This window comes from Ornithorhynchus anatinus, chromosome X4 (assembly GCF_004115215.2).
Source record: "Ornithorhynchus anatinus isolate Pmale09 chromosome X4, mOrnAna1.pri.v4, whole genome shotgun sequence".
NCBI lineage: Eukaryota > Metazoa > Chordata > Mammalia > Monotremata > Ornithorhynchidae > Ornithorhynchus > Ornithorhynchus anatinus.
Window position 1 is genome coordinate 1,643,279 of NC_041752.1, and position 21,148 is coordinate 1,664,426.

The following is a 21,148-nucleotide window of genomic DNA, read 5'->3' on the forward strand; positions in this document are numbered from 1 at the left end:
GGCTCTTCCCGCTAGGCCCCGGTGGCTAGGACAGCGCACCGTACCCAGTGGCCGCTCAGATACCATGAGTGTGGCTGGGGGTAGGGATGGGGCGGAGGTTGGGGGTAGCCTTAGGGATAGGGCCAGGGTCAACCTTTAGATCGAGTGGTAGAAGGTGAATGGAAAAAAGAGGGCAAATTCTGAGTCCCGGAGATGTCCGGGCCCGAGGAACCCTGGACCAAGAGAAGCAGTGCAGCCTAGTGGATAGTACGTGGGTCGGGGAGTCAGAAGGACCTGGGTTCTAATCCCGGCTCTGTCACTCGTCAGCCGGGTGGACCCCGGACAAGTCACTTTACTTCTCTGGGCCTCCGTTCCCTCGTCCGTAAAATGGGGATTAAGACTGTGAGCCTCACGTGAGACAACCTGATGACCCTGTATCTACCCCAGCGCTCAAGAACAGTGCTCTGCACATAGTAAGGGCTTAACAAATAGCAACATTATTACTTCTCTGTGCCTCCGTTCCCTCGTCCGTAAAATGGGGATTAAGAGCGTGAGCCCCACGTGGGCAGGGACTCTGTCCAACCCGACTAGCTTGTATCTAACCCAGCGTTTAGAGCAGCACGACGCGTAATAAGTGCTCCACAAATCCCATTTACAAAACAATAAACAAAAACTAAAAATGGCTGCAAATTTTCCGGCTCTCCTCCTCCCCCAGGGAAAACCAGCAGCGGCTACAGGCCGAATTCTCCAATATGATCACGGAGTCCTTGCGGAAGAGACAGGCGGAGGGCTTCAAGCGGCAAAAGCCTTCCCGGGTGGCCAGTTACCGGGAAGGCTCTCTGCAGTATCTGCAGGTGGCCACTCCCGACCACAGCAGCGGCACATACCTGTAGGCCTTGGAGACTTCAAATTGCGGAAACGCGAATCCCCCCGGCTCCTTCCCAGAGCAGGCCCAGGCCGGGAAGCCCCGTCCGTCCTCCGTAACGGCTCCGGAGACGCGCCTTCTCTTGCCGGACTCGAAGGCGGCCCGTCGACGGCGGGGGCTTCTGGATCGTCGTGGCCGTTGTCTCGACGGTCGATTTTCCCTGCCCAGCAGAGTCGGGGAATGAACCGCGGCTTGTATTTGCTTTTCCTCTGGGATAGTATCTCCCCCGAGCCCTCCCCTCCGTTGTTTTTCAGTCACCCCCCTCGTCACCCCTATTTAATTTGCCGTTTTTGGAGATGGGCATCGATGTGTTTGGTGGCGATGTCATTAAAACCTCCAACGGATCTGTTTTGCCGTTCCTATCTAAAGGCCGCCCCAAAATGCAACGGACCCGATGTGCAATTTAACTTACTCTATACATCAGCCCAGAGTCAGGCACCCTGTCTTGGAAAATTATTTCGGTATCGGTTTGGTGGTCAGTTTGTGCCCAACACTGTGAGAAGAGCCAGGGTAGAGCCAAGATAATTAGATCAGACGGTCCCTGTCCCACATGGGGGCCAGTCTAAGGGAAAGGGAGAGCAGATATTTAACTCCCATTTTACAGATGAGGAGAGGGGCTCAGAGAAGTGAAGCGACCCGCCCGAGTCACTTCGGATTAGTACAGCGGATAAGTGACGGATTAGTACCCGAGTCGCCCATCTCCCAGGCCCGAGTCCTCCCCGCTAGGCCGTGCCGCTTCTCGACTGAACCTTGAAACCGAAAAGACGGAGTTGGTAGATATGATTCCGACCCTGGCGCTAAACTAACTCGATCCTAACTCTAAATGGAAAACCTGGGCCCGGGAGTCGGAAGACCTGGGTTCTCATCTCAGCTCCACCACTTCCCCCGTCTTTCTCCCATCTTTCCCCCGTCTACTCCCTGTTCCGCTACTTGTCTGCTTTGTGACCTTGGGCTCGTCACTTCGCTTCTCTGCACACCAGTTACCTTATCTGTAAAATGGGAAATAAGGCCGCGAGCCCCACGTGAGACAGGGACTGTGTCCCACCTGATTATCTTATATCTATCCCAGTGCTTAGAACGGTGCGTGGCACATAGTAAGCACTTAACAAATGCCATAATCATTAAATACTATTAGTATCTTTTGCCCATCTTTCCCCCGTCTTCCCCCCGCATCTTGCCCCGTCCTCCCACCTCCCTGAATCCATCTCTTTCCCCATCTTCCTATTCTCTGGGACCGTGTCCGTTCCCGTCTCCCTGGGGCCGTCGGCCCGGAGTCCCGTCCCTCCCCACCTGCCAAGCTCCGGGCAGCTCCCTCCTCCCCTCCCGTGTCCACCCCAGGTTGAGTGGGCGGAGGTGAGTCACGGGGATATCATGTGAGTGCAGGCGGGAGAAGCGGGTGCGGGGTGACCTCGCCGAGCCAGTTCGGGGTTCCCACCTCCCCCCTTCCCTCAGAATGAGGATCCCGTGCCCCTCCCCCCGAAATCACCACCCCGGGGCAGGGGGAGGCCGGGGTCGGGAAGGCCGGGGGACCGGAGGACCACAGGGGGCAGGGTTTCGGTCCGGTCTCGCCTCACTCGGAGAATGTGCTGAGCTCGGTCAACTCACCTGGTGCTGAGCACGGCACTAAGTCCCGGGCCAAGTCCCCGATTCGCGGGTCGGACACGGGCCCGGGCCCCTCCGGAAAGGGTCTGTGTGCGGGATGTGCGCGTGCCGGTGCCTGGATCGGACGGGCAGTCCGTCGGCGGGCGTGTTGCGGGACTGCGTGTGGGTGGGGAGGGACGGGGGCAGGGCCCGGATTGGATGGGTGGACGGGGTTTGGGCGTGGGGGGAGGTGTACGGTGCCTGGATCGGATGGGTAGTCTGCGTGGTTATGTGTGTGTGATGTGTTCTGTGGGTGCGTGGGCGGTGTCTGGGCGTGTGTGTCTGTGTGAAAGCAGCCCTGAGGGGGCCGGACGGGGCAGGGGCAGGGAGCCAGCGGCGAGCTGAGACTCGAGCCCGGGCCGGTCCCGTCTCACTGTCTGCCCGCCCCCGGCCCGGCCCCGGGGAAGCCCCGCTGCCATGAGCCGTACCTGCCGGGGCGGGCGATCCGGACCCCCGCAGCCGGCGCCGACGCCGGCGGGGCTGCTGTTGCTGCTCCTGGTGCCGGGGCCGTGGGGCCCGGCCACTGGCGGCGTCGGCGCGGACGCGCCGTGCGGCCCTCACAGCCGGGTCGGGACCGCAGACCGAGGAGCCGGTGAGGCTGGGCCGGGGTCGGGGAGGGGGGCCGGGGTGGTCTGGACGTGGGGACAGAGGGCACCCACGGGGGCCCGGCTTGCCCACCTGAAGCCTCGAGAGGAGGGACCGGGCTCAAACTCGCTGCTCGCTTCTGGGGGTCTCCTCCGGTTGGGGTTACCCCCGGCACCTTCCCCTTATACCGTTCCCTGGCACCTTTCAAGCTTGTTGTGGGCAGGGAATGTGTCTACCGACTCTGTCATATCGGACTATCCCAAGCGTTTAGTGGCGTGTTCTGCACGTGGTAGACTGCAGATTTCTTTTAAACAGAGACCGTGTCTACCAACTCCAGACTGGGAGCTCATCGTGGGCAGGGAATGTGTCTGATGCTATACTGTACTCTCCCGAGCGTTTAGTACGCTGCTTTACTCACGGTAAGCGCTCAATAAATACGATTAATAATAATAATTCTGTCATATTAGACTTTCCTAAGCGCTCAGCACGGTGCTCTGCACATAGTAGACTGCAGCTTCCTTTTAAGCAGGGAACGTGTCTACCTCTCATAGTGGACTCTCCCAAGCGCTTAGTACCGTGCTCCGCAAGCGAGTAAGCGCTCACCAAATAGCACCGATTGACTGATTGACCTTCCCCTCGCACATCCCTCTTCCCCCTGGCCCCTAGGCTTCCTTTTCAGGAGCCATAAACCCTGTCTGGACCACGGCCCGGCAGTCACCCGCGCCCCGCGGGCCTTAAGGCACCCGACGCTGTCCGTCTGACTACGCGGCTCCCGGGGGAGCCGGAGGGCGAACGACCCGGACTCGAGGCCCCGACCAAGGTGCCCGCTCCCGGGGGCCTGGGCGGCGTCTGCCCTGGCTCTGCCCTCGGCCCCCTGTGCCCGGGCTCTTCCCCTGGCACGGCCAACCGGGCACCCCCGGGGGCTTCGTTTCAGCCGGGCCCACGGCTCCCCGCGTGGCCCGGTCGGACCCCGCCGAGGCCCCCCGCGGCTTCCGCCCCACCCCGCCGACCACCCAGCTGGCTTTCGTCAGGAGGATGTGGGCCCCCCACGACACCCACCCGCCAACTTCCTTCCGGCAGCCCGCCCATCCACCGGGAGCGCCGGGGCGCCCTGCCCCGGGGAGAGGCCGAGCCGCACCGAGCCGAGGTCGGAGATGGGAAACTGAGGGCGCGGCGGTTCCCTTCCTCTCCCTACTCTCACCCCCGACCTAACCGAGAGTCCATCCTCACTTCGCCCCCACCCTCGGTTCCCCCTCCCACTTCCCACCCCCACTCTCAGTTCCCTCGCCCTCTCCCAGTCTTTCTCCAACCCCACGTCTCCCCACCCTCCCCAAACCTACTCGGCTCTGCTCCAGAGTCACCAGAGCAGGGGTGAATAATAATAATGTTGGTATTTGTTAAGCGCTTACTATGTGCCGAGCACCGTTCTAAGCGCCGGGGGAGACACAGGGGAATCAGGTCGTCCCCCGTGGGGCTCACAGTCTTCATCCCCATTTTCCAGATGAGGGAACTGAGGCACAGAGAAGTGAAGTGACTTGCCCACGGTCACACAGCTGACTGCCAACCTCCTCTCCGTACCCCCGTCCCTCTCGCCACCTTGTTGGCATTTAAGCGCTCACTATGCGCTGAGCACCGCTCTAAGCGCCGGGGGAGACACAGGGTCAGCAGCTGGGGCTCCCAGTCTCCACCCCCATTTCCCAGGTGAGATGACTGAGGCCCACAGAGGTTAACAATAATAAAGTTAGTATTTGTTAAGCGCTGGCTGTGCGCTGAGCACAGCTCTAAGCGCTGGGGGGGGGCGGGGGGGAGAAACAGGGTCAGCGGGGGGAGGGGGGGAGGGCTCCCAGCGTCCACGCCCATTTTCCAGATGAGGTCACTGAGGCCCACAGAGATTAATAATAATAATAAAGTTGGTATTTGTTGAACAATTACTGTGCGCAGAGCACCGCTCTAAGCGCTGGGGGGGACATAGAGGGTCCCGGCGTCCACGCCCATTTTCCAGATGAGGTGACTGAGGCCCACCGAGATAATTAATAACAATAATAATAATAAAGTTAGTATTTGTTGAACGATGACTGTTAGCCATCTTGGCCTTTCCATCTCTCACCAGCTGACTTCTCTGGCTGGGCATATATGGGCAGATATTTCCCTATGGCAGGGTAAGCCATCGTGGGGCACTACCCTCTTCCTCACCCCCCGCCCACGCCCCCGTCCCTAGCCTCTCCCACCACTCTGCAAGTCCGTACTCCCCCCCCCCCCAACCCCCAACACGGTGTGGAGATGCAGTGTGGTGTAGTGGATAGAGCCCTGGCCTGGGAGTTAGAAGGTCAAGGGTTCGAATCCCTTCTCTGCCACTTGTCTGCGACCTTGGGCAAGTCACTTCACCTCTCTGGGCCTCGGTTACCTCATCTGTAAAATAGGGATTGAGACCGTGCGCTCCATGTGGGGTCGGGGACCGTGTCCGACAATGATTGCTTATATCCACCCCGGTGCTTATACAGTGCTTGGCACATAGTAAGCACTTAAATACCATTTTATTATTATTATTATTATTGTTATTAACACACTCAAACGTCAGGGTTTCTTCCTGGGTTTGGGTTTTTTTGGGGGGAGGGGGGTTTCCAGAGAGGGGGCTTGGGTGACCTTTATGGGATGGACTGTGTTCCCACCTTCCCGACATTTGTAAGTTATCTCTGCTTCTCTGGCTTGGTTAGTGGTGCCATTTATTGAGCGCTTTTACTTCTAAGGTGGTATTTGGGACCCTGTAAGACACAGTCCTTGCCCTCTAGTAGCATATGCTTTAATAGATATTTTTTTAAATTCATTAGGCAATAGGCCAGCGATGAATAAATAGGCCACGTTAAATAAATAAAACAGGTGGGCCTAAACACAATCCATCATGGGGCAGCATGGCCTAGCGGCAAGAGCACGGGCTTGGGAGGCACAGGTCGTGGGTTCTAATCCCGGTTCTGACGCTTGTCTGCTGTGTGACCTTGGGCAAGTCACTTGACCTCGCACTGCCTCAGTTACCTCACTTGTAAAATGGGGATTGAGACCGTGTGGGACGACGTGATTACCTTGTATATACCCTAGCGTTTAGAGAACAGTCCTTGGCACAGAGTGAGCGCTTAACAAATACCATCATTATTAATCAACAGAACTGAAGAAATATATTCTTTTCCGGTGTCCTTTCCCATCCTCATTGACTTGCTGGGATTCTGTGGGTTCGGGAGAGAGGGCGGTAGGCAGGCTTTTGTGTTCCCTTCATTATAATTAGCAGGTGTTCAGGGGCGATTAATAAGTTATCAATTCCAGAACCACCTGGGAGTTACACTGGTGAGCTGTCAGCCTTCCGGACAGGGACCATTTGTAACATTAGGTCATACACACCCCGGTCTGGCATTTGGCACTTCCCTCCGAGTTCCTCCGAGCTCTCGGGTAGATGCCAACCCGGTCTCGGGGATTTGTTGACATCTGATTTATCCACCGATCAGTATTTATTGAGCACTTATTCTCTGTAGAGTACAGAGCCCCTGGGAGAGTGACAATTGAGGCCTTAAAATCTAGCGGGGGAGACAGACGTGGAAATAAAATACAACTAGGGGAAGAGACCGAGTTGAAAGGGGTGGACTTAAGTGTGACCGGAGTTGGGAGGGTGAGTGTTTGGGGGCACAGAAGTGGGCCCAGGGCTGACTCCAAAATCTCCCTCCGAGGACCGAACTCAAGAATTAAGAGTGATGCTTAATTATCTCCTCTTGGCCGCAAAAGTTACTTTTATCGTCACGATCATCAGGTGACTTCACCCTATAGCAGGATGACCGTGTCCCCCTACCAGGAGGCCAATGAGGAAATCTCTTTTCATTCTCCAGACTCTAAGTTTTTGTGGGCGGGGAATGTGCCCACCCTCTCGGTCAGATTGTACTCTCCCAAGCGTTTAGTAATAATAATAATAATGTTGGTATTTGTTAAGCGCTTACTATGTGCCGAGCACTGTTCTAAGCGCTGGGGTAGACATAGGGGAATCAGGTTGTCCCACGTGGGGCTCACAGTCTTAATCCCCATTTTCCAGATGAGGGAACTGAGGCACAGAGAAGTGAAGTGACTTGCCCACAGTCACACAGCCGACAAGTGGCAGAGCTGGGATTCGAACTCATGAGCCCGTGCTCTTTCCACTGAGCCACGCTGCTTCTCTGCCCACAGCAAGGGCTCAATCAATACCACTGACTGATGGATCCCTCATCTCCTTGCCCTCACCTACCTCGTCTGGCTTCTTGTCTTGTCTTATGCCGTCCAGTCGTCTCCGACCCACGGTGACTCCGTGAACGCATCTCTCCCAGAACGCCCCGCCTCCACCTGCAGTCGTTCTGGTAGTGGATCCAGCACAGAGGTCTCTTGGTACAAATAGAGAAGCGGCTTCCCGTCGCCTGCTTCTGCGCGGTAAACTCGAGTCCGCCCTCGAGTCTCTCCCGTGCCGCTGCTGCCCCGCACGGTGTGTTTTGACTTGTAGCAGACGGCCCGCCACTCGCTAGCCACTGGCCAAGCTGGGAGTGGAACGGGTAGGCCTCTGCTTTACTCTCCCTCTCGTAGTCGAGACTGGTAGAGTACTGGAAACTCTCCAGGTGCCATCCTGAGAGGGGTATCGCCTCGCTTACTCTCCTACTAAAATCCAGCCCACACACTTTGCTCCCCTGATGCTAACCTCCATTTCGTTCTTCTCGCCACCGACCTCTCGCCTCCATCCTGCCTCTGGCCTGGAACGTCCTCCCCCTTCATATCCGACAGACAGTGGCCTCTCCCCTGCTTCAAAGCCGTACTGAAGGCACTTCCTACCCCAACTAAGCCCTCTTTTCCTCTTCTCCCACTCCCTTCTGCGTCGCCCCGACCGGCTCCCTTTATCCGTCTCCCTTCCCAGCCCCACAGCACTTACATACCTATCTGTGATTTATTAATTTACGCTGCTGTCTCTCCCTATAGATGGTAAGCTCACTGTGGGCAGGGAATGTGTTCTATTGTTCTGGTGTCCTCTCCCAATTACTTACAACAGTGCTCTGCACACAATAAACGCTCAATAAATACCACTGACCGAATGACTGTCCTCTTCCTTCCCAGACGTCCGCTACGCCACGGCATACTGGGAGAGCGCTACGCAGACGGTCCGGGTCAAGGACGTACTGGACTGGGACGGGGACGCCTATGGCTTCTACAATCACACGGTGCAAACCACGGGCTGGGGGACCCTGGAGATCAGAGCTGGATATGGGGCCCAGGCCTTGAGCGATGAGGTCGTCATGTTTGTGGCCGGTTTTCTGGAGGGATACCTCACTGCCCCGTAAGTACCCTTCCACGGCCGAGGCCCCCTCGCATCCGGCTTTGTGTCGGACGGTCCGGTTACCGGCCGGGTCTTCCCCCGTCCAGGGCGACGTGGGACCGGATGCCCCTCGTCGCCGATCTTGATTTTCGGCACTCGACTGCTCCGGCCGTAGAGTTTCGCGGCTCGGAAGCGGCGCCCGCATTCCCGGGCACCCGGGAGGGTGACGGCTCGGGAGCGAGCGTGGGTCGGTGGTCTCTCCTCCCCCTTCCCCTTGACGTTCTGTAGGTTCCGCAGATTCTGCAGGTTTCGAGGGCTCTCGGAGGGGCCCTCAAGGCTCAACTAAACCTAGGTAATATGTAACTTACCTGTAACACGCCGGTTGCTTCCCGATCAACAGAGGAAGAGTGCCCGGTCTTCTCGGCTCAGTCGCACGCCCGCTGCGTGGCCTTGGGCAAGTCAGTTCGCTTCTCTGGGCCTCGGTTTCCTCATCTGTAAAATGGAGATTCGCGACCTCTTTTCTCTTCCCTTTAGACCGTGAGCCCCAAGTGGGGCGGGGGAGTCTGTTTCCGACCTGATTATCTTGAACCTACCCCGGCGCTTAGTACAGTGCTTGGTACATAGCAAACACAACAAATACCACAATAATAATTATCATTACATGTCCAGTTCACTCACAAACACACACAGACAAGAAGTAGATGATACATAGGTTGTGGAGTGGAGAATTGTGATATATACATACACACGTATAAAGGTATCGGTTAAGTATTTACTATGTGCCAGGCACAGTACTATGCGCTTGGGCGAATACGAGCAAATCGGGTTGGACACAGTCCCTGTCCCACATGGGGCTCCTCGGTCTTAATCCCATTTTCCAGATGAGGGAGCTGAGGCCCAGAGAAGTGAAGGGACTTGCACAAGGTCACACAGCAGACAAGCGGCAGAGCCGGGATTAGAACCCAGGTCCTCCGGGCTCCCGGATCCGGTCTCTAGCCACTAAGCCATGCTGCTTCTCATTCCGTTCCATGCCTAAGTCCCTCATATTCAGTGAGCAGCCCTGGTTTCTGAGGGCCACGGTGGGAAGAGTGGCATTTTTATCCTTCCTTTAGGCACATCCAAGATCACTTCTCCAACCTCTACCCGCAGCTGATCAAGAAGCCACTCGTCTTGGAAGAAGTGACGGCGTTTTTGGGGTACGCCTCTCTCGGTTTGGCTCTTTCCAGTTTAGCCGTTGAAACAAATGGCCAGGGGGCACTCTCATTCCACACCATCATTTCACAGCCGGTTTCTGCGAGGGGACGCGTGGGGGGCGGGAGGGGTGTCCGATGCCAGTCGGCTCCCCGCACAGGAAGCAGGAGCGCTGGGCTCGGCGTCACGCCAGGGACAGCCGGGACGACCCCTTCTGGAGGCACGTGGGCTACGTCCTGGCCCAGCAGGACGGGCTGGCGGCGGGCGCGGAGGAGTGGGCCAACGTCACCCATGCCAAGCAGGTGAGTGAGGGAAGGGGAGGCCGCCGGGCCCCCTCCCCTCTTGGGCACCCCCACCTGCCCAAAAGATACGTTTTGACCGTCGCCAGCGTACGAACGAGCCGCCGGTGGGAGTCCCGGCTCGGCCACCTCGGGCGGGTCGCTTCACTTCTCTGGGCCTCGGTTCCCTCCTCTGTAAAATGGGGATGAAGACTGGGAGCCCCACGTGGGACGGGGACTGCGTCCCAACCTCGTATCTCCCCCAGCACTTAGTACAGCGCCTGGCACATAGTAAGCACTTAAATACCACGGAAACGAAAGGAGAGGTCATAGGCCACAGAGACCTCTCCTCCCCGAATGAGCGACTCTCAGAGGGGCCCCCCCGCCCCCGGCCCGCTCCTTCCCCAGCAACATCTGCCGCATCTCCCCTCCCACCCCCTCCCCAGCCCGTGACCAGGTTCCAGGTCCAGTTCCTCAACGCGGTCGGGGACCTGCTGGATCTCATTCCGGCGCTCTTTCCGCGGCGAGCGGAGAGCTGGCTCCACGCCGCCCCCGGACCCTCGGGCGCCTGGGACATGGGCCACTGCTCCGCCCTCATCAAGGTAAGAGCTTCCCCCACCCCTGCGCCAACACCCCCCTCAGAACTCTGGGGGCTTCAAGGCGGAGCCCGGCACCCCTCCCCTCCGGCACGTCCCTCGAGGGCGGGGGTCGGAGGTCGCCTCCGTCGGCTCGGCCTGGAGCAGACCGCCCGGGCGGGGAACACGCTTACCAACTGGTCACCCCCGGACAGTCACGCGCTCCGCCCCTCCTCCCCGCGCCCGCCCGGGCTCCTCCCGGCTGCAGGGGGGAAGCGGGTGAGGTGTGTGTGTGTTGGGGGGGTCGGGGGTGTGTGCGTGTTCCCCCTAGACTTCCAGCGCCCCCACCCGCCCTGCTCGGCGCAGGTTCTCCCGGGATACGAGAACGTATACTTGGCTCACTCCAGCTGGTTCAGCTACGCCGCCATGCTGCGCGTCTACAAGCACTGGGACTTCAACCTCCGCGACGCGCACACTCGCAGTGCCCGCCTCTCCTTCAGCAGCTACCCAGGTACCTGTGCGCACAAACCCGCACCGGCGCCTCTCGGTTGCATTTACTGAGCGCTCACTGTGTGTGCAGAGCACTGGTCTGAGCGCTTGGGAGAGTACTTTACAACGATGAATAGGCACATTCCCTGCCCACAAGCACCAGCCCCCGCCCACAGGACCATGGGGGACCCGGCCTGATCAGTGCCTCCCGCCGAGAGGGCCGAGTCGAGCCCTCGGAGAAGCAGCGTGGCCTAGTGGCTGGAGCCCAGGTCTGGGAGTCCGAGGGGTTTCGTTGCAATCCCGGCTCCGCCTCTTGTCCGCTGGGTGACCCCGGGCAACTCCCTTCACCTCTCCGGGCCTCAGTTCCCTCATCTGTAAAGTAGGGATTAAGCCCGTGAGCCCCCACGTGGGACATGGACTGTGTCCAACCTGATGAGCTGGGATCTATCCCAGCGCTTAGTAGAGTGTCTGGCAGAGAGCGGGCGCTTAACCAGTACCGTTAAGAGCAAAACGATAAAGCACTGCCTCGCCAGCCTGGCCTTTCGTCTCACATGCGGCCCCCACACCTCGTCGACCCCTTCGGCTCCGCCTCTGACCTTCCGCCGTCCAACCCGGACTGGCGTTCCCAGCTTTCTGACCCATGTCCTTGATGACTTGGACTTCCGCCTTCTTGCCTTCTATATCTCTATTGGGGTCGCACGGACCTCGGACCCCAGAGTCCCCCCTCACTCTGCGGGCAAAGGCACGTTACCTCCAGGAACACCACGGTGCGGGAGTCGGGCCCAGGTGAGGGGGAGCCGTGCCCCGGCCAGAAAGAGGAGCCCGCCCCGCCCGTCTCCATCTCTCCTTGTCCTCTTCCTCATCCTCCTGTCCTCCTCGTCCAACTCCCCGACCTACTCCTTGACATCGCCCCCGTCTTCCTCCTCCTCTTCAGGGTTTCTGATGTCTCTGGATGACTTCTACCTCCTGAGCAGCGGCCTGGCCGTCCTCCAGACGACCAACAACGTGTTCAACACCTCCCTGCTGCGGCACGTGGTCCCCCAGGCCCTCCTGGCCTGGCAGCGCGTCCGCGTGGCCAACATGGTGGCCCAGGGTGGCAGGGACTGGGCCCAGGCCTTTTCCAGGTGCAACTCCGGTGATCTCGGTGCCCCTACACAGTACTTCCCTCCCCCCGACCCTGGCCTCCAGGCACTCGGCACGGTGTTCTGCCCGAACGAGGTGCTCAATCGATCCATCGCTGGTATTTTTTGCGTTCTTACTGTGCTCAGAGCGCTGTGCTAAGTGCTTGGGAGAGTACAGTAAAACAGAGTTGGTAGACAGGGTCCCTGCCCAAAATGCTTAATACATACACCGCCGACTGTCTGCCTGGGGGATCTCAATGGCAGTGGGAAAAGAACCCGGTCCTCGGCCCGTGTCACCGACTCCTTCCCATAGGCACCTCCCCGGCCCACCCTCCCCAGCGCCCCGGGGCCATCGACGGTACTAACCGAGCACCGGGCCGAGCCCCGGGCCCGGGCCGCCCTCTTCCAGGCACCTACAACAACCAGTACATGATCCTGGATCTGAAGAAGGTGAAGCCGAAGGAAAGCCTGGGAGACGGGACCCTGTTCATCGTGGAACAAATCCCCACCCTGGTGAAATTCTCCGACCAGACCAACGTGCTCCGCGCAGGTCAGGGCTGCTCCGTCCCCGCTTCCCCTTCCCTCCCTCCCTCCCCAGCCAGGCTGGAAACAGTTGTCGGGGGGGCTCGGCCTCTGGTCCCGGGCGGGTTTGGGGGGGGGGGGGGGGGGGGAGAGGGGGGTGGCGGTCCCAGTCTCAGAACAGAGGGCACAGCACGGCTGGGCATCCAGAGGTGCCCAGGTGGAGGACGATTCCCCGCCACTCCCCACTCCCAGCCCTCCTCTTCCTCCTCAGAGTCACAACAGGAGGATCAAACATGCTCAGAAATGCCTCTCTGCTGTTGCCCTCCGTGAATTCGGGTCAGGACCGGGCCCCTCTCCCCAGCCCCTAAATCGGGCTGCCCTGCATCCACGTTTACCATTTAATAAGAATAAACAGCGACATTCCCCGCCCACCACGAGTTCACGGTCTACAGCCTGCTGCGTGACCTTGGGCAAGGCACCTAACTTCTCTGTGCCTCAATTACCTCATCTGTAAAATGGGGTTTGAGAACGGGAGGCCCATGTGGGACCTGGATTGTGTCCAACCTGATTAGCTTCTATCTACCGCGGCGTTTGGAACAGTTCCTGACAAATGGTAATCGCTTAACAAGGACCATTAAAAACAAAGCAAAACAACAATTGAAAAAAACCTCTCCTGAGCAGCACCGGGGTGGAGATAAACTAATCGGGTCCAACCTCCATCCCACGTGGGGTTCACAGTCAGATTTGGGAGAACAGGTATTGAATCCCCATTTTACAGATAAGGAAACTGAGGCCCGGAGGTGCAAAGTGACTCGCCCAAGCTCACGCAGCAGGCAAATGGCGGAGCCGGGATTAGAACCCAGGTCCTCTGACTCCCAGACTTTCCACTAGGCTACGCTGCTTCTTTGGATTCCAGACACCCACTTGTTGGAAGCCAGGGATCTCGCGGGGGGGGGGGGGGGGGGGGGGGGAATCACCAAAATTCAGATCGTTAACTGTTGCTGTTTCCCAACGGAGTTGTAAAACCCATTTCTTCCTCCCGCCCCATGTGCCCTCAGGATACTGGCCGTCTTACAACGTCCCGTTCCACAGCACCATCTACAACCTGAGCGGCTATCCCGACTTCGTCCGCAAGTTCGGCCTCGACTTCTCCTACGAGCTCGCTCCTAGAGCCAAGATCTTCCGCCGCGATCAGGGGAAGGTGACCGACCTGGAGTCCATGAAATTCATCATGCGATACAACAGTATGGCGCGCTTCTCTCCTTCCCCCCGCCCCATCTCTCACGCTCCCTCATGCCCGCGGTGGCGGGCGGAGGGCACCGCCGGGCTGGACCAGCCGGGTCTTGCCTCCCTGCCCTTTTTGATGGTCATTTCTTAAACGCTCAGTGTGTGTCGGGCGCTGTACTAAGCGCTGGGGTAGATACGAATGAATCGGGTAGGACCCAGTCCCTGCTCCCCACGGGGCTCACGGAGGGACGAGTCTTCCCCAACCAGCCCCCTTCGCCGTCCTCTGGGGCGTCGCTGGCCTGGCTTACGTCCCCTTCCTGCCCCCAATGCTGTGGACCGGTTACCGTCTCCTCCCCCGTGGCCGGACAGAGCGGCTAACGTCTCCTGCCCCTCGTGGCCCATTTCCTAGACTACCAGAAGGACCCGTATTCCGGCGGAAACCCCTGCAGCACTATCTGCTGCCGGGAGGACCTGAATCTGACGGCTCCGGTCCCGGGTGGCTGCTATGACACCAAGGTAAAGGGCCCTGGGCCCAGAGGGGGTCCTCGGGGGCTGGAGGAGACTCGGGATCCCACCCTCTCCACCCTCTCTCCCTTTCCCAGTGGTATTTGTCAAGCTCTTACCGTGTGCCGGGAACTGTACCGAGCACCGGGGTGGATAAAAGCTAATCGGGTTGGACACGGTCCCTGTCCCCCTTGGGGTTCGCAGTCTTCACCCCCGTTTTACAGATGAGGGAACTGAGGCCCAGAGAAGTGAAAAAACTCACCCGAGGTCGCGCAGCAAACGGTGGAGACGGAATTAGAACCCAGGTCCAGGCTCTATTCACTAGGCCGGGCTGCTTCTCGAGCCGGACCGGGGTCCGGTATGAGGGCGTCACAGTGGGGACCGAGCCCGACGCCTCTTCCCGCACTCACCCGGCCCCGTGGGCCTGGACCGGGGTCCCCCGGCTCCCGGCCGGACCCTCTCCCGCGACCAGGCCGTCTCCCCGTACGAAAGAGACCTCAGCTCGGGCGAGGGCTCCGGGGCGGGGGGCGGCAGAACCGGGAGGTGGGAGAAGCGGGTTCAGGTGTCGGCTCCGCCCCCGGATGGCCGCTGAAGCTTGGGTCATTGGCCGAACCTCTGGGCCGCGGTTTTCTCGTCTGTAAAAGGGGAAGGAGAAATCCCGCCTCCCGGGGCAGTGGAGGGGAAGGCACTCCAACGGTCAGAGCCCGGCCCCAAGGCGAAGGGGCCGGGGGAGGAGGAGCAAGGTGGGAGCGCGGCCATCCGGCCTCCGAGGGTCCGGCCCGGGGCGGAGCCGTCGAGTCGCCCACGCCGCCCCTCCCGTCCCCCCAGGTGTCGGACATGGCCCTGGCGGCCCGGCTCACGGCCCACGCGATCAGCGGCCCCACGGTCCAGGGCGGCCTCCCCGTCTTCCGCTGGAGCCGCTTCAACGGCACCGTCCACAGGGGCCTACCGGAAGCCTACGACTTCGACTTCGTCACCATGCGGCCCGTCCTGAGACCGCCGTGGCCGCGGGAGGCCGGGGGGCGGTGACCGGGGGCGCGGGTCCCGCCCGAGGTCTACGCGGCCCCCGCCCCCTTCTCCCGAATAAAGGAAATGGCTCCCCGGGAGAGGAGACGGTGCGACGCGACTCTGGCTGTTGGCTAACAGGACCCAGCTGCAGGGGGGCAGCGGTCCACCTGGACTTCGGGGCTAAACCATCGGCCGGTGGGAGAGGGGAATGGGCTCTTGCCCCTTGTGGGACGAGGCTCCACTTACCGACAATGGGGCAAGGGCAGGGAGTGGTGAAAAGGAGAGAGAGGGGCAGTGGGGGCTAGGGAGGGACACGGTGCCAGGGGCAGGGAGGAGAGAAGCCGGAAACAGGAAGGGCCCAGCTGGGGCAGGGGGCTGGGGTGACGTACCTCGACGGGAAAGAAGTCCGGTTCGCCGGGCGGCAGTCGCGGGATGGTCACCCTCGGCGGCGGGGAGGCGCCTCGGCCCCGAGCCCGGGGCGGCCCCGGCGGACTCCCCTCGCTGTGGCCGCCGCCCCTGTCCGGAGTGACCGCTGCCCACGCCAGCCCCGTTTGCGGGCCCACCGCTCGGCCCTCCGCCTCCGGTGCTCAGGGGATGGAGGGCTACCGCCGGCACTCAGAGGCCATCTGCTTGGCCCTCTGCCTCCGGTGCTCAGGGGAGGCAGCTGCTGGGACTCCGGCCCGCGACTCCCCGTCCAGCTCTCTCCCCCGCCGCTTCTTCCCGGGGGCGGGCCGGGGCCTGGGGAGACAGGGCCGGCGGCCTCCGGATGCCACCGGAGTCGGGGTGGTGAAAGACGTTCCGTCTCCCCCACGGCCTTTTCTTTCCCTAAGAGGCCGAGGGGAGGGGCAGAACGAGAAAGGGGGTGGACGCCCACGGGGGTGAGGGCAGAGAAAGGAGCGGGGGTCGGGGGCAGAGCAGGTTTGGGGCGGCAGAGCAGGGGGCCGCAGAGGAAGCCGATCTCGACTCCGACATGCCCTCCCCGTTGACCGGAGCGACGGTGGCGGCCACGGGGCCGGTCGCCAGAGCCCGGGCCCGGGCCGGGAGGTCGGGCCGCCGCCCCCGGGGAGGAAGAGAGCCCTCGGGGCCGGGGGCCCCGGGCCGTCGGAACAAACCACATCGGAACGTGGAATGTTACAAACCCAGTAGTTTATTTCAAAGTATAAATTTCAGGCTTGCCGGACAAAACCCCACTACAGTTAACACTGATACACACGCTACTCTACTCCACGTACAAAATAAAATAAAATAAAAATCGGGGGACAGCTTGCGGTAGCCCAATTTAAACTGGGCGCGAGGCGGAGCCTCCAACATCCTGTTTTATTTACATTTTCAGCTGCGGAGAAAAAAACGCGAGAGACCTCGAGGTTTCGAACGAAAGATTTCTCTTTGAATTTGATTTTCTAACGGAGCCAAGACACGTCAGCCCTCCGGCCGGGCCCGCGGCGGACGAGACGCGGCCCCGAACGCGCCGGCCCGAGGGAGGCGAGGGGCCGCCCGGCGGCCCCCACCGCCCGCCGATGCGCGGGACGAGAGCAGCCAAGTGACACGCTGGTTCCCGACTCTGGAGCTGGCTTCTCGGCCCCCCGGCCGCCTCCTCTCCTCCCGCCCGGCCCGGGGCCTGGCCCCCCCGCTCCCAAAACCCCCGGCCTCGCCCCTTCCCGGACACAAAACGCCACCCTCGTGGCGGGGCTTTTGGTAGCGGAAGCACAGCTTTGCCCCGGGCACGAGCCATTCGCCCTTTTTTAATACTGGAGCCTGGTTATTCTGGAAGGGGGAGAGCGGGGCCGAGCCGAACGAGGGCAGGAGGAGGGGACGGTCCCCTCCACCCGCCGTCCGCAGGGCCGGTCGGGAAGGATACCGTGGGCGTTACTCTTTTTTCCCCAGTCTCGGCCTGGAGCCGCGAGGTGGGGAGGAAGAATGGGGGCAGAAGGTCCCGCTGGGCTAATACGCTCTGCCCACCCCGACTCCGGGGGCCGGGAGGGGACGGCGCCCCCGTTTTCCAGACGCGCTCAAGCGGCGGCCGGAGAGTGCCTCCGTAGCGGTTAACCGAGACCGAGAAACCACTTTTAGACAGGAGGCCGAGTTTATGGGCAAACGCGGGGCCCTTGCTGGCTCTCTAAAAGGGACCCGTCCGGACGGACCACCCCTCCGTCTTCGCTCCCCCTCAGGGCCCCCGGGGGACCAGTCGCCCACAAGGAAGTGACGGGGGAGCAGCCGGCGGGAGGGCGGTCGGCAAAGCCCGACGGGGCCTTCTGCTGGGAGGAAAGTGAAACGGGCCGGCAGCTTCGTAGTCGTGGCCGCCGGTCACCACCGTCCGCCCGGCACGCTTCTGGACCGGGGGACGGTCACACTTAAAACAGGGTGAAAGAAGACTCACAGTGCCTAGGGAGGATCCGTCTGATGCCCGGCCTGGCGTCTCCCATTACTCTGCCACCTGGAAATCTAGGCAGCCCCCAAGGCGGGCTGATCCTGACCCCTGCGGCAGGCTCAACCTGATCCCCGAGGCTCCTTCCACTTGGACGCTGCCGTTCAAAACCCGCGGCAAAGCCTCGCTGCCAGCGAGTCCCCAACCTGGCACTGGAGATCCAGGGCTGGGGGAACCCCGGGAGAAGCCACAGATGCCAAAATGAGAACGACCAGAACTTCGCCGCCACATCTCCCTCCCCCCGAGTGGGCCGGCCGATCGTACCTCAGCTCCCTTCTTCGGGGGTCCGGGTCCGCACGGGCGGGTAGACCCCACGGGGGTCCCGCCCTGCGGGCTGAGGGTGGGAACGGGCCGGGGTCCATCTGCCCCAGGGGAAGACTCGTGCACGCCCGGCGGGCATCACCCTGGCCGCGTGACTACGGGACGGCCGCCCCCCTCCCGAGGTCCCGCTGGTTGCTGCGGGGAGACCTCGGGACCCTTCTGCCGGATTCCCGGATGGGAAAATCGAACCTTTTCCCAAGGGAGCGCTCCCACTTCAGTGGCTTCAGTTCTTCCGAGGGAACTTCTCGGAAGACAAAAATCCCTCGCTCGGATCTGTCAAGTGAGGACTTCTGAAAGGCTCCCCGCACCGCCCCCCCGATAGAGGAGAGAGCTCCTCCCGAGCCGCTACGCGGGCAGCCCCCTGCACCGAGGCCCGCTACGCTCATCCCGCTCACCCGGTCGACACGGAGGTCCTCACCGGGGGCTGATGCCAAAAAGAAGCCGATCCCCTGGAGGGACGCTCCAACCGATCCCCAAGTTACACGTGGAGTCACCGGACCATCGGGGAGCTTGGCGACCGGGAGGCCCATCACGGCCCAGACAGAAACACCCTCGTGCCCTCATGCCCACCGTCCACTGCCCGCCTCCCCGGGACGTAACCCTGCCGCCCAGCGCGGCCGACGTTCCGCCCGGAACGTCTCTCACGGCGACCGCCCAAGCCAAGCTCCGGGATGGTTCTCGCCCGGACGCACCAGGCCACAGGGGGATGTGAGACCCCGACTCCCACGGGAGACGGAGCCCAGGGCTCAGGGCATCGGGCACGGCTCGCTCCGGCCCGGCTGAGCCCCCTCCCCCCCCCGACCCCGCCTGACCCCTCGGAGTCAATGGCGCCACGAGGAAAGCCTCCCCCAATCCGAACGTCAACCCTCCACCGTGGACCACGGCGGCTCGTCTCCCACCGACGAGACAAACCGCAGTACTTCACGGTGGAGGAGAGACGCTTCCTGGTCTCCGACAGCCAACGCTCGCCTCGTTACAAAGAGGCCAGATTCGAACGCTGGCCTCTGAGAAGCCGGCAGCTCCCTTCGGAGCGGCTTTCCTCCTAGGTCATCCCGCCAGGCCGTCCTCCCTCTCTTCCGGGAGGCCGGGCGTTCCGGCACCTCGCCACTGGGCCGCCACCTGACGCTCGACGGTATCGCTCTGGAAAGGCTGGGCGGCCCGCCGGTCTTAAGCGGCTCTGCCCGCCCCCGCCCCGGAGCCCAACCATCTCCTTCCGCGGGGATGGGTCAGATGGGTGGGATGGGAGAGGATACCGCCCGGCCCGGTGGGGCGAGAGGCCTCAACTGGATGTCCCCGGGGGGTGGGAGGAGCTCAGCGGGGTCGAAGACGGGCCACGGGCTGAGCGACCGGGCTGGCACCGGGACCGGCGGCCTGCTGGCCTCTCTGGTGGTGACCCCGAGCCCCTCCCGGGACCCAGCTGTACCCTGGCAGCCTTCCCGCCACCGCCGCCCCTGGCCGGAAGAAACGGCCCTTCACCGGTCGGGGACCGGTGCCTCTGGCCTCCTCTCTCCCGCCGGGCGACGAGGCGTGAGGAAGGACTGCCAGGAGCCCGGGAGAAACTGAGGCTCGGGGAGCTCCGGAGGCAGGAAGAGAGACGCCAGGAGTACTGCTGTTTTCTCAGAAACTCTTTAAGGCACGAAAATCAATTTCAAAGGTAGCAGGAGTGGAAGAGCGGAGTGGGGTGGGAGAGGGAGGATGGACCGGGTGGGGATGGCAAACTCTGACTCGCGCTTCGAACTGAACGGAAAAGGCCCCACGGCGGCTCCCCGCCGCCCACGCCCCCCTCAGCGGGGCCCCGGGAGCGCCGGGCCAGACGACGGGTCTCCCGGTCGGCCCACGCACCCGCCACCCGGCACCCCGGACCGAACTTCATTTACTGACGGACCTCGGCTTCCGTCCGGGGCGAGGGAGGGGCTGGGGCCTCTTGTTCGTTCTCTTTGGGTTTTGTCTGCTCCTGCGGAGCGGCATCGGGGGGGGTGGGGAAGGGTGGGGGAGGGGGAACTCCAGCCCCCCGGCAGGGAGCAGCCCGGGGGGTCCCGGGCCGCGGGCAAACTCAAACCGAAGCGGCCGCCCGCCCGCCCGCCCCACGCGCCCCCTCGGGCTCCCGCGCCCGGACCTCGGGGCCGCCGAGGAAACCCCCCGACTCTCTTGGCAGGCGTGAGAGTTTATTTGACTTTGGGTTCTAAACGGACGTCGAGTCTCGGGGGGTCTCTCCGCCGGCCCCCGGCCCCTCTCGCCGCACGTGGGTTTGACAGCGACTTTTCATGCACGAGACTCCAAACCCCGAGCGGGGGGCGGGGGCGGGGCGGGGGTGGGGTCCGCCACCCCGCCGTGCGGGGGCACGGGGGGCGGGCGGGCGCCTAGCTGCTCTGGGAGGAGATGACGTCGGTGGACTGTGGCTCGCAGAAGGGGCCGAAGCGTCCGTGAACGTCCTTGGCCCGCACGGCGAAGTAGTACTTGCTGCCGGAGACGAACTGGGTGAGCGTGCAGGCCATGGGCAGCGGCAGAGCCTTGACCTCGCCGATCTTCTTCCACTGGGACGGGGCCGTGGCGCCCGGGTCCTCGTGGTAGGCGTACAGGTGGTAGCTGTCCACGCTGGCGCAGCTCCGGTCCACCTCCAGGACGCTCCATGACAGCACGATGCCGTTCTGGCTCTGGACTCGCGCCAGCTTCAGGTGGGGCTTCTGAGGCGGGGAGGTGCTGGCCGCTTCGGGGGGCAGGCGCGGGGGCTGGGGAGCTTCCGGGAGGGGGGCCGGGTGAACGGGCCGCGGCGGCTCCTGCGGGACGGGAGGGGAACCGGGGACGGGAGAGTCGGCGAACGCGGCCCGGGACACCGGCGGGGGCGGGGGCCGCCGAGGGATGGGGAGGGAGCCGAACCCGAGCCCGCGCGCCGGAGCGGCCGGGGGAACGCCGGGGGCGGGCAGAATACCGCTGTACTGTAAGCCAAGCACCGGGGCAGACACGGGATCGTCGGGTCAGAGACGGTCCCCGTCCCGTCGGGACCGGGTCGGAGGGGGAGAGAGAGTGGGGGGTTTGATCCCCGCTCTAT

General features: G+C 62.1%; 3 protein-coding genes and 1 non-coding gene across 4 annotated transcripts in view; 2 read left to right on the forward strand and 2 right to left on the reverse strand.

Annotated features, from left to right (window-relative positions):
* GUCY2C (guanylate cyclase 2C) overlaps positions 1-1,250 on the forward strand; it is a 40,415-nt gene extending 39,165 nt beyond the window's left edge. The window contains exon 27 of the mRNA XM_039910675.1: positions 695-1,250. Coding sequence (XP_039766609.1) covers positions 695-872 — 178 coding nt within the window. The 3' untranslated portion in view covers positions 873-1,250. The remainder of the gene's footprint in view (positions 1-694) is intronic.
* A 1,483-nt stretch (positions 1,251-2,733) lies between these two features.
* On the forward strand, positions 2,734-15,463 carry PLBD1 (phospholipase B domain containing 1). The gene is made up of 11 exons (XM_029054426.2): positions 2,734-3,137; positions 8,240-8,459; positions 9,551-9,634; positions 9,790-9,931; positions 10,354-10,509; positions 10,849-10,993; positions 11,906-12,106; positions 12,502-12,642; positions 13,673-13,858; positions 14,251-14,357; positions 15,174-15,463. Exons 1-11 carry the CDS (start codon positions 2,963-2,965, stop codon positions 15,372-15,374), a joined length of 1,758 nt encoding a protein of 585 aa, XP_028910259.1. The 5' UTR covers positions 2,734-2,962; the 3' UTR covers positions 15,375-15,463.
* On the reverse strand, positions 7,630-7,767 carry LOC114807851. The gene has a single exon (XR_003755890.1). It is a non-coding gene; the product is annotated as a small nucleolar RNA SNORA7 (small nucleolar RNA).
* A 1,014-nt stretch (positions 15,464-16,477) lies between the features above and the next one.
* Positions 16,478-21,148, reverse strand: part of LOC100086987 (activating transcription factor 7 interacting protein) — a 31,316-nt gene continuing 26,645 nt past the window's right edge. The window contains 1 exon segment of the mRNA XM_029054221.2: positions 16,478-20,876. Coding sequence (XP_028910054.1) covers positions 20,460-20,876 — 417 coding nt within the window. The 3' untranslated portion in view covers positions 16,478-20,459.

Bases quoted from the DNA above. Each gene is read 5' to 3' on its own strand.
- PLBD1 (XM_029054426.2), top strand. From the start codon at position 2,963: ATGAGCCGTACCTGCCGGGGCGGGCGATCCGGACCCCCGCAGCCGGCG. The intron at 9,635-9,789 runs GTACGCCTCTCT...CTCCCCGCACAG, and splicing joins GAAGTGACGGCGTTTTTGGG to GAAGCAGGAGCGCTGGGCTC. The intron at 9,932-10,353 runs GTGAGTGAGGGA...CCCCCTCCCCAG, and splicing joins ACGTCACCCATGCCAAGCAG to CCCGTGACCAGGTTCCAGGT.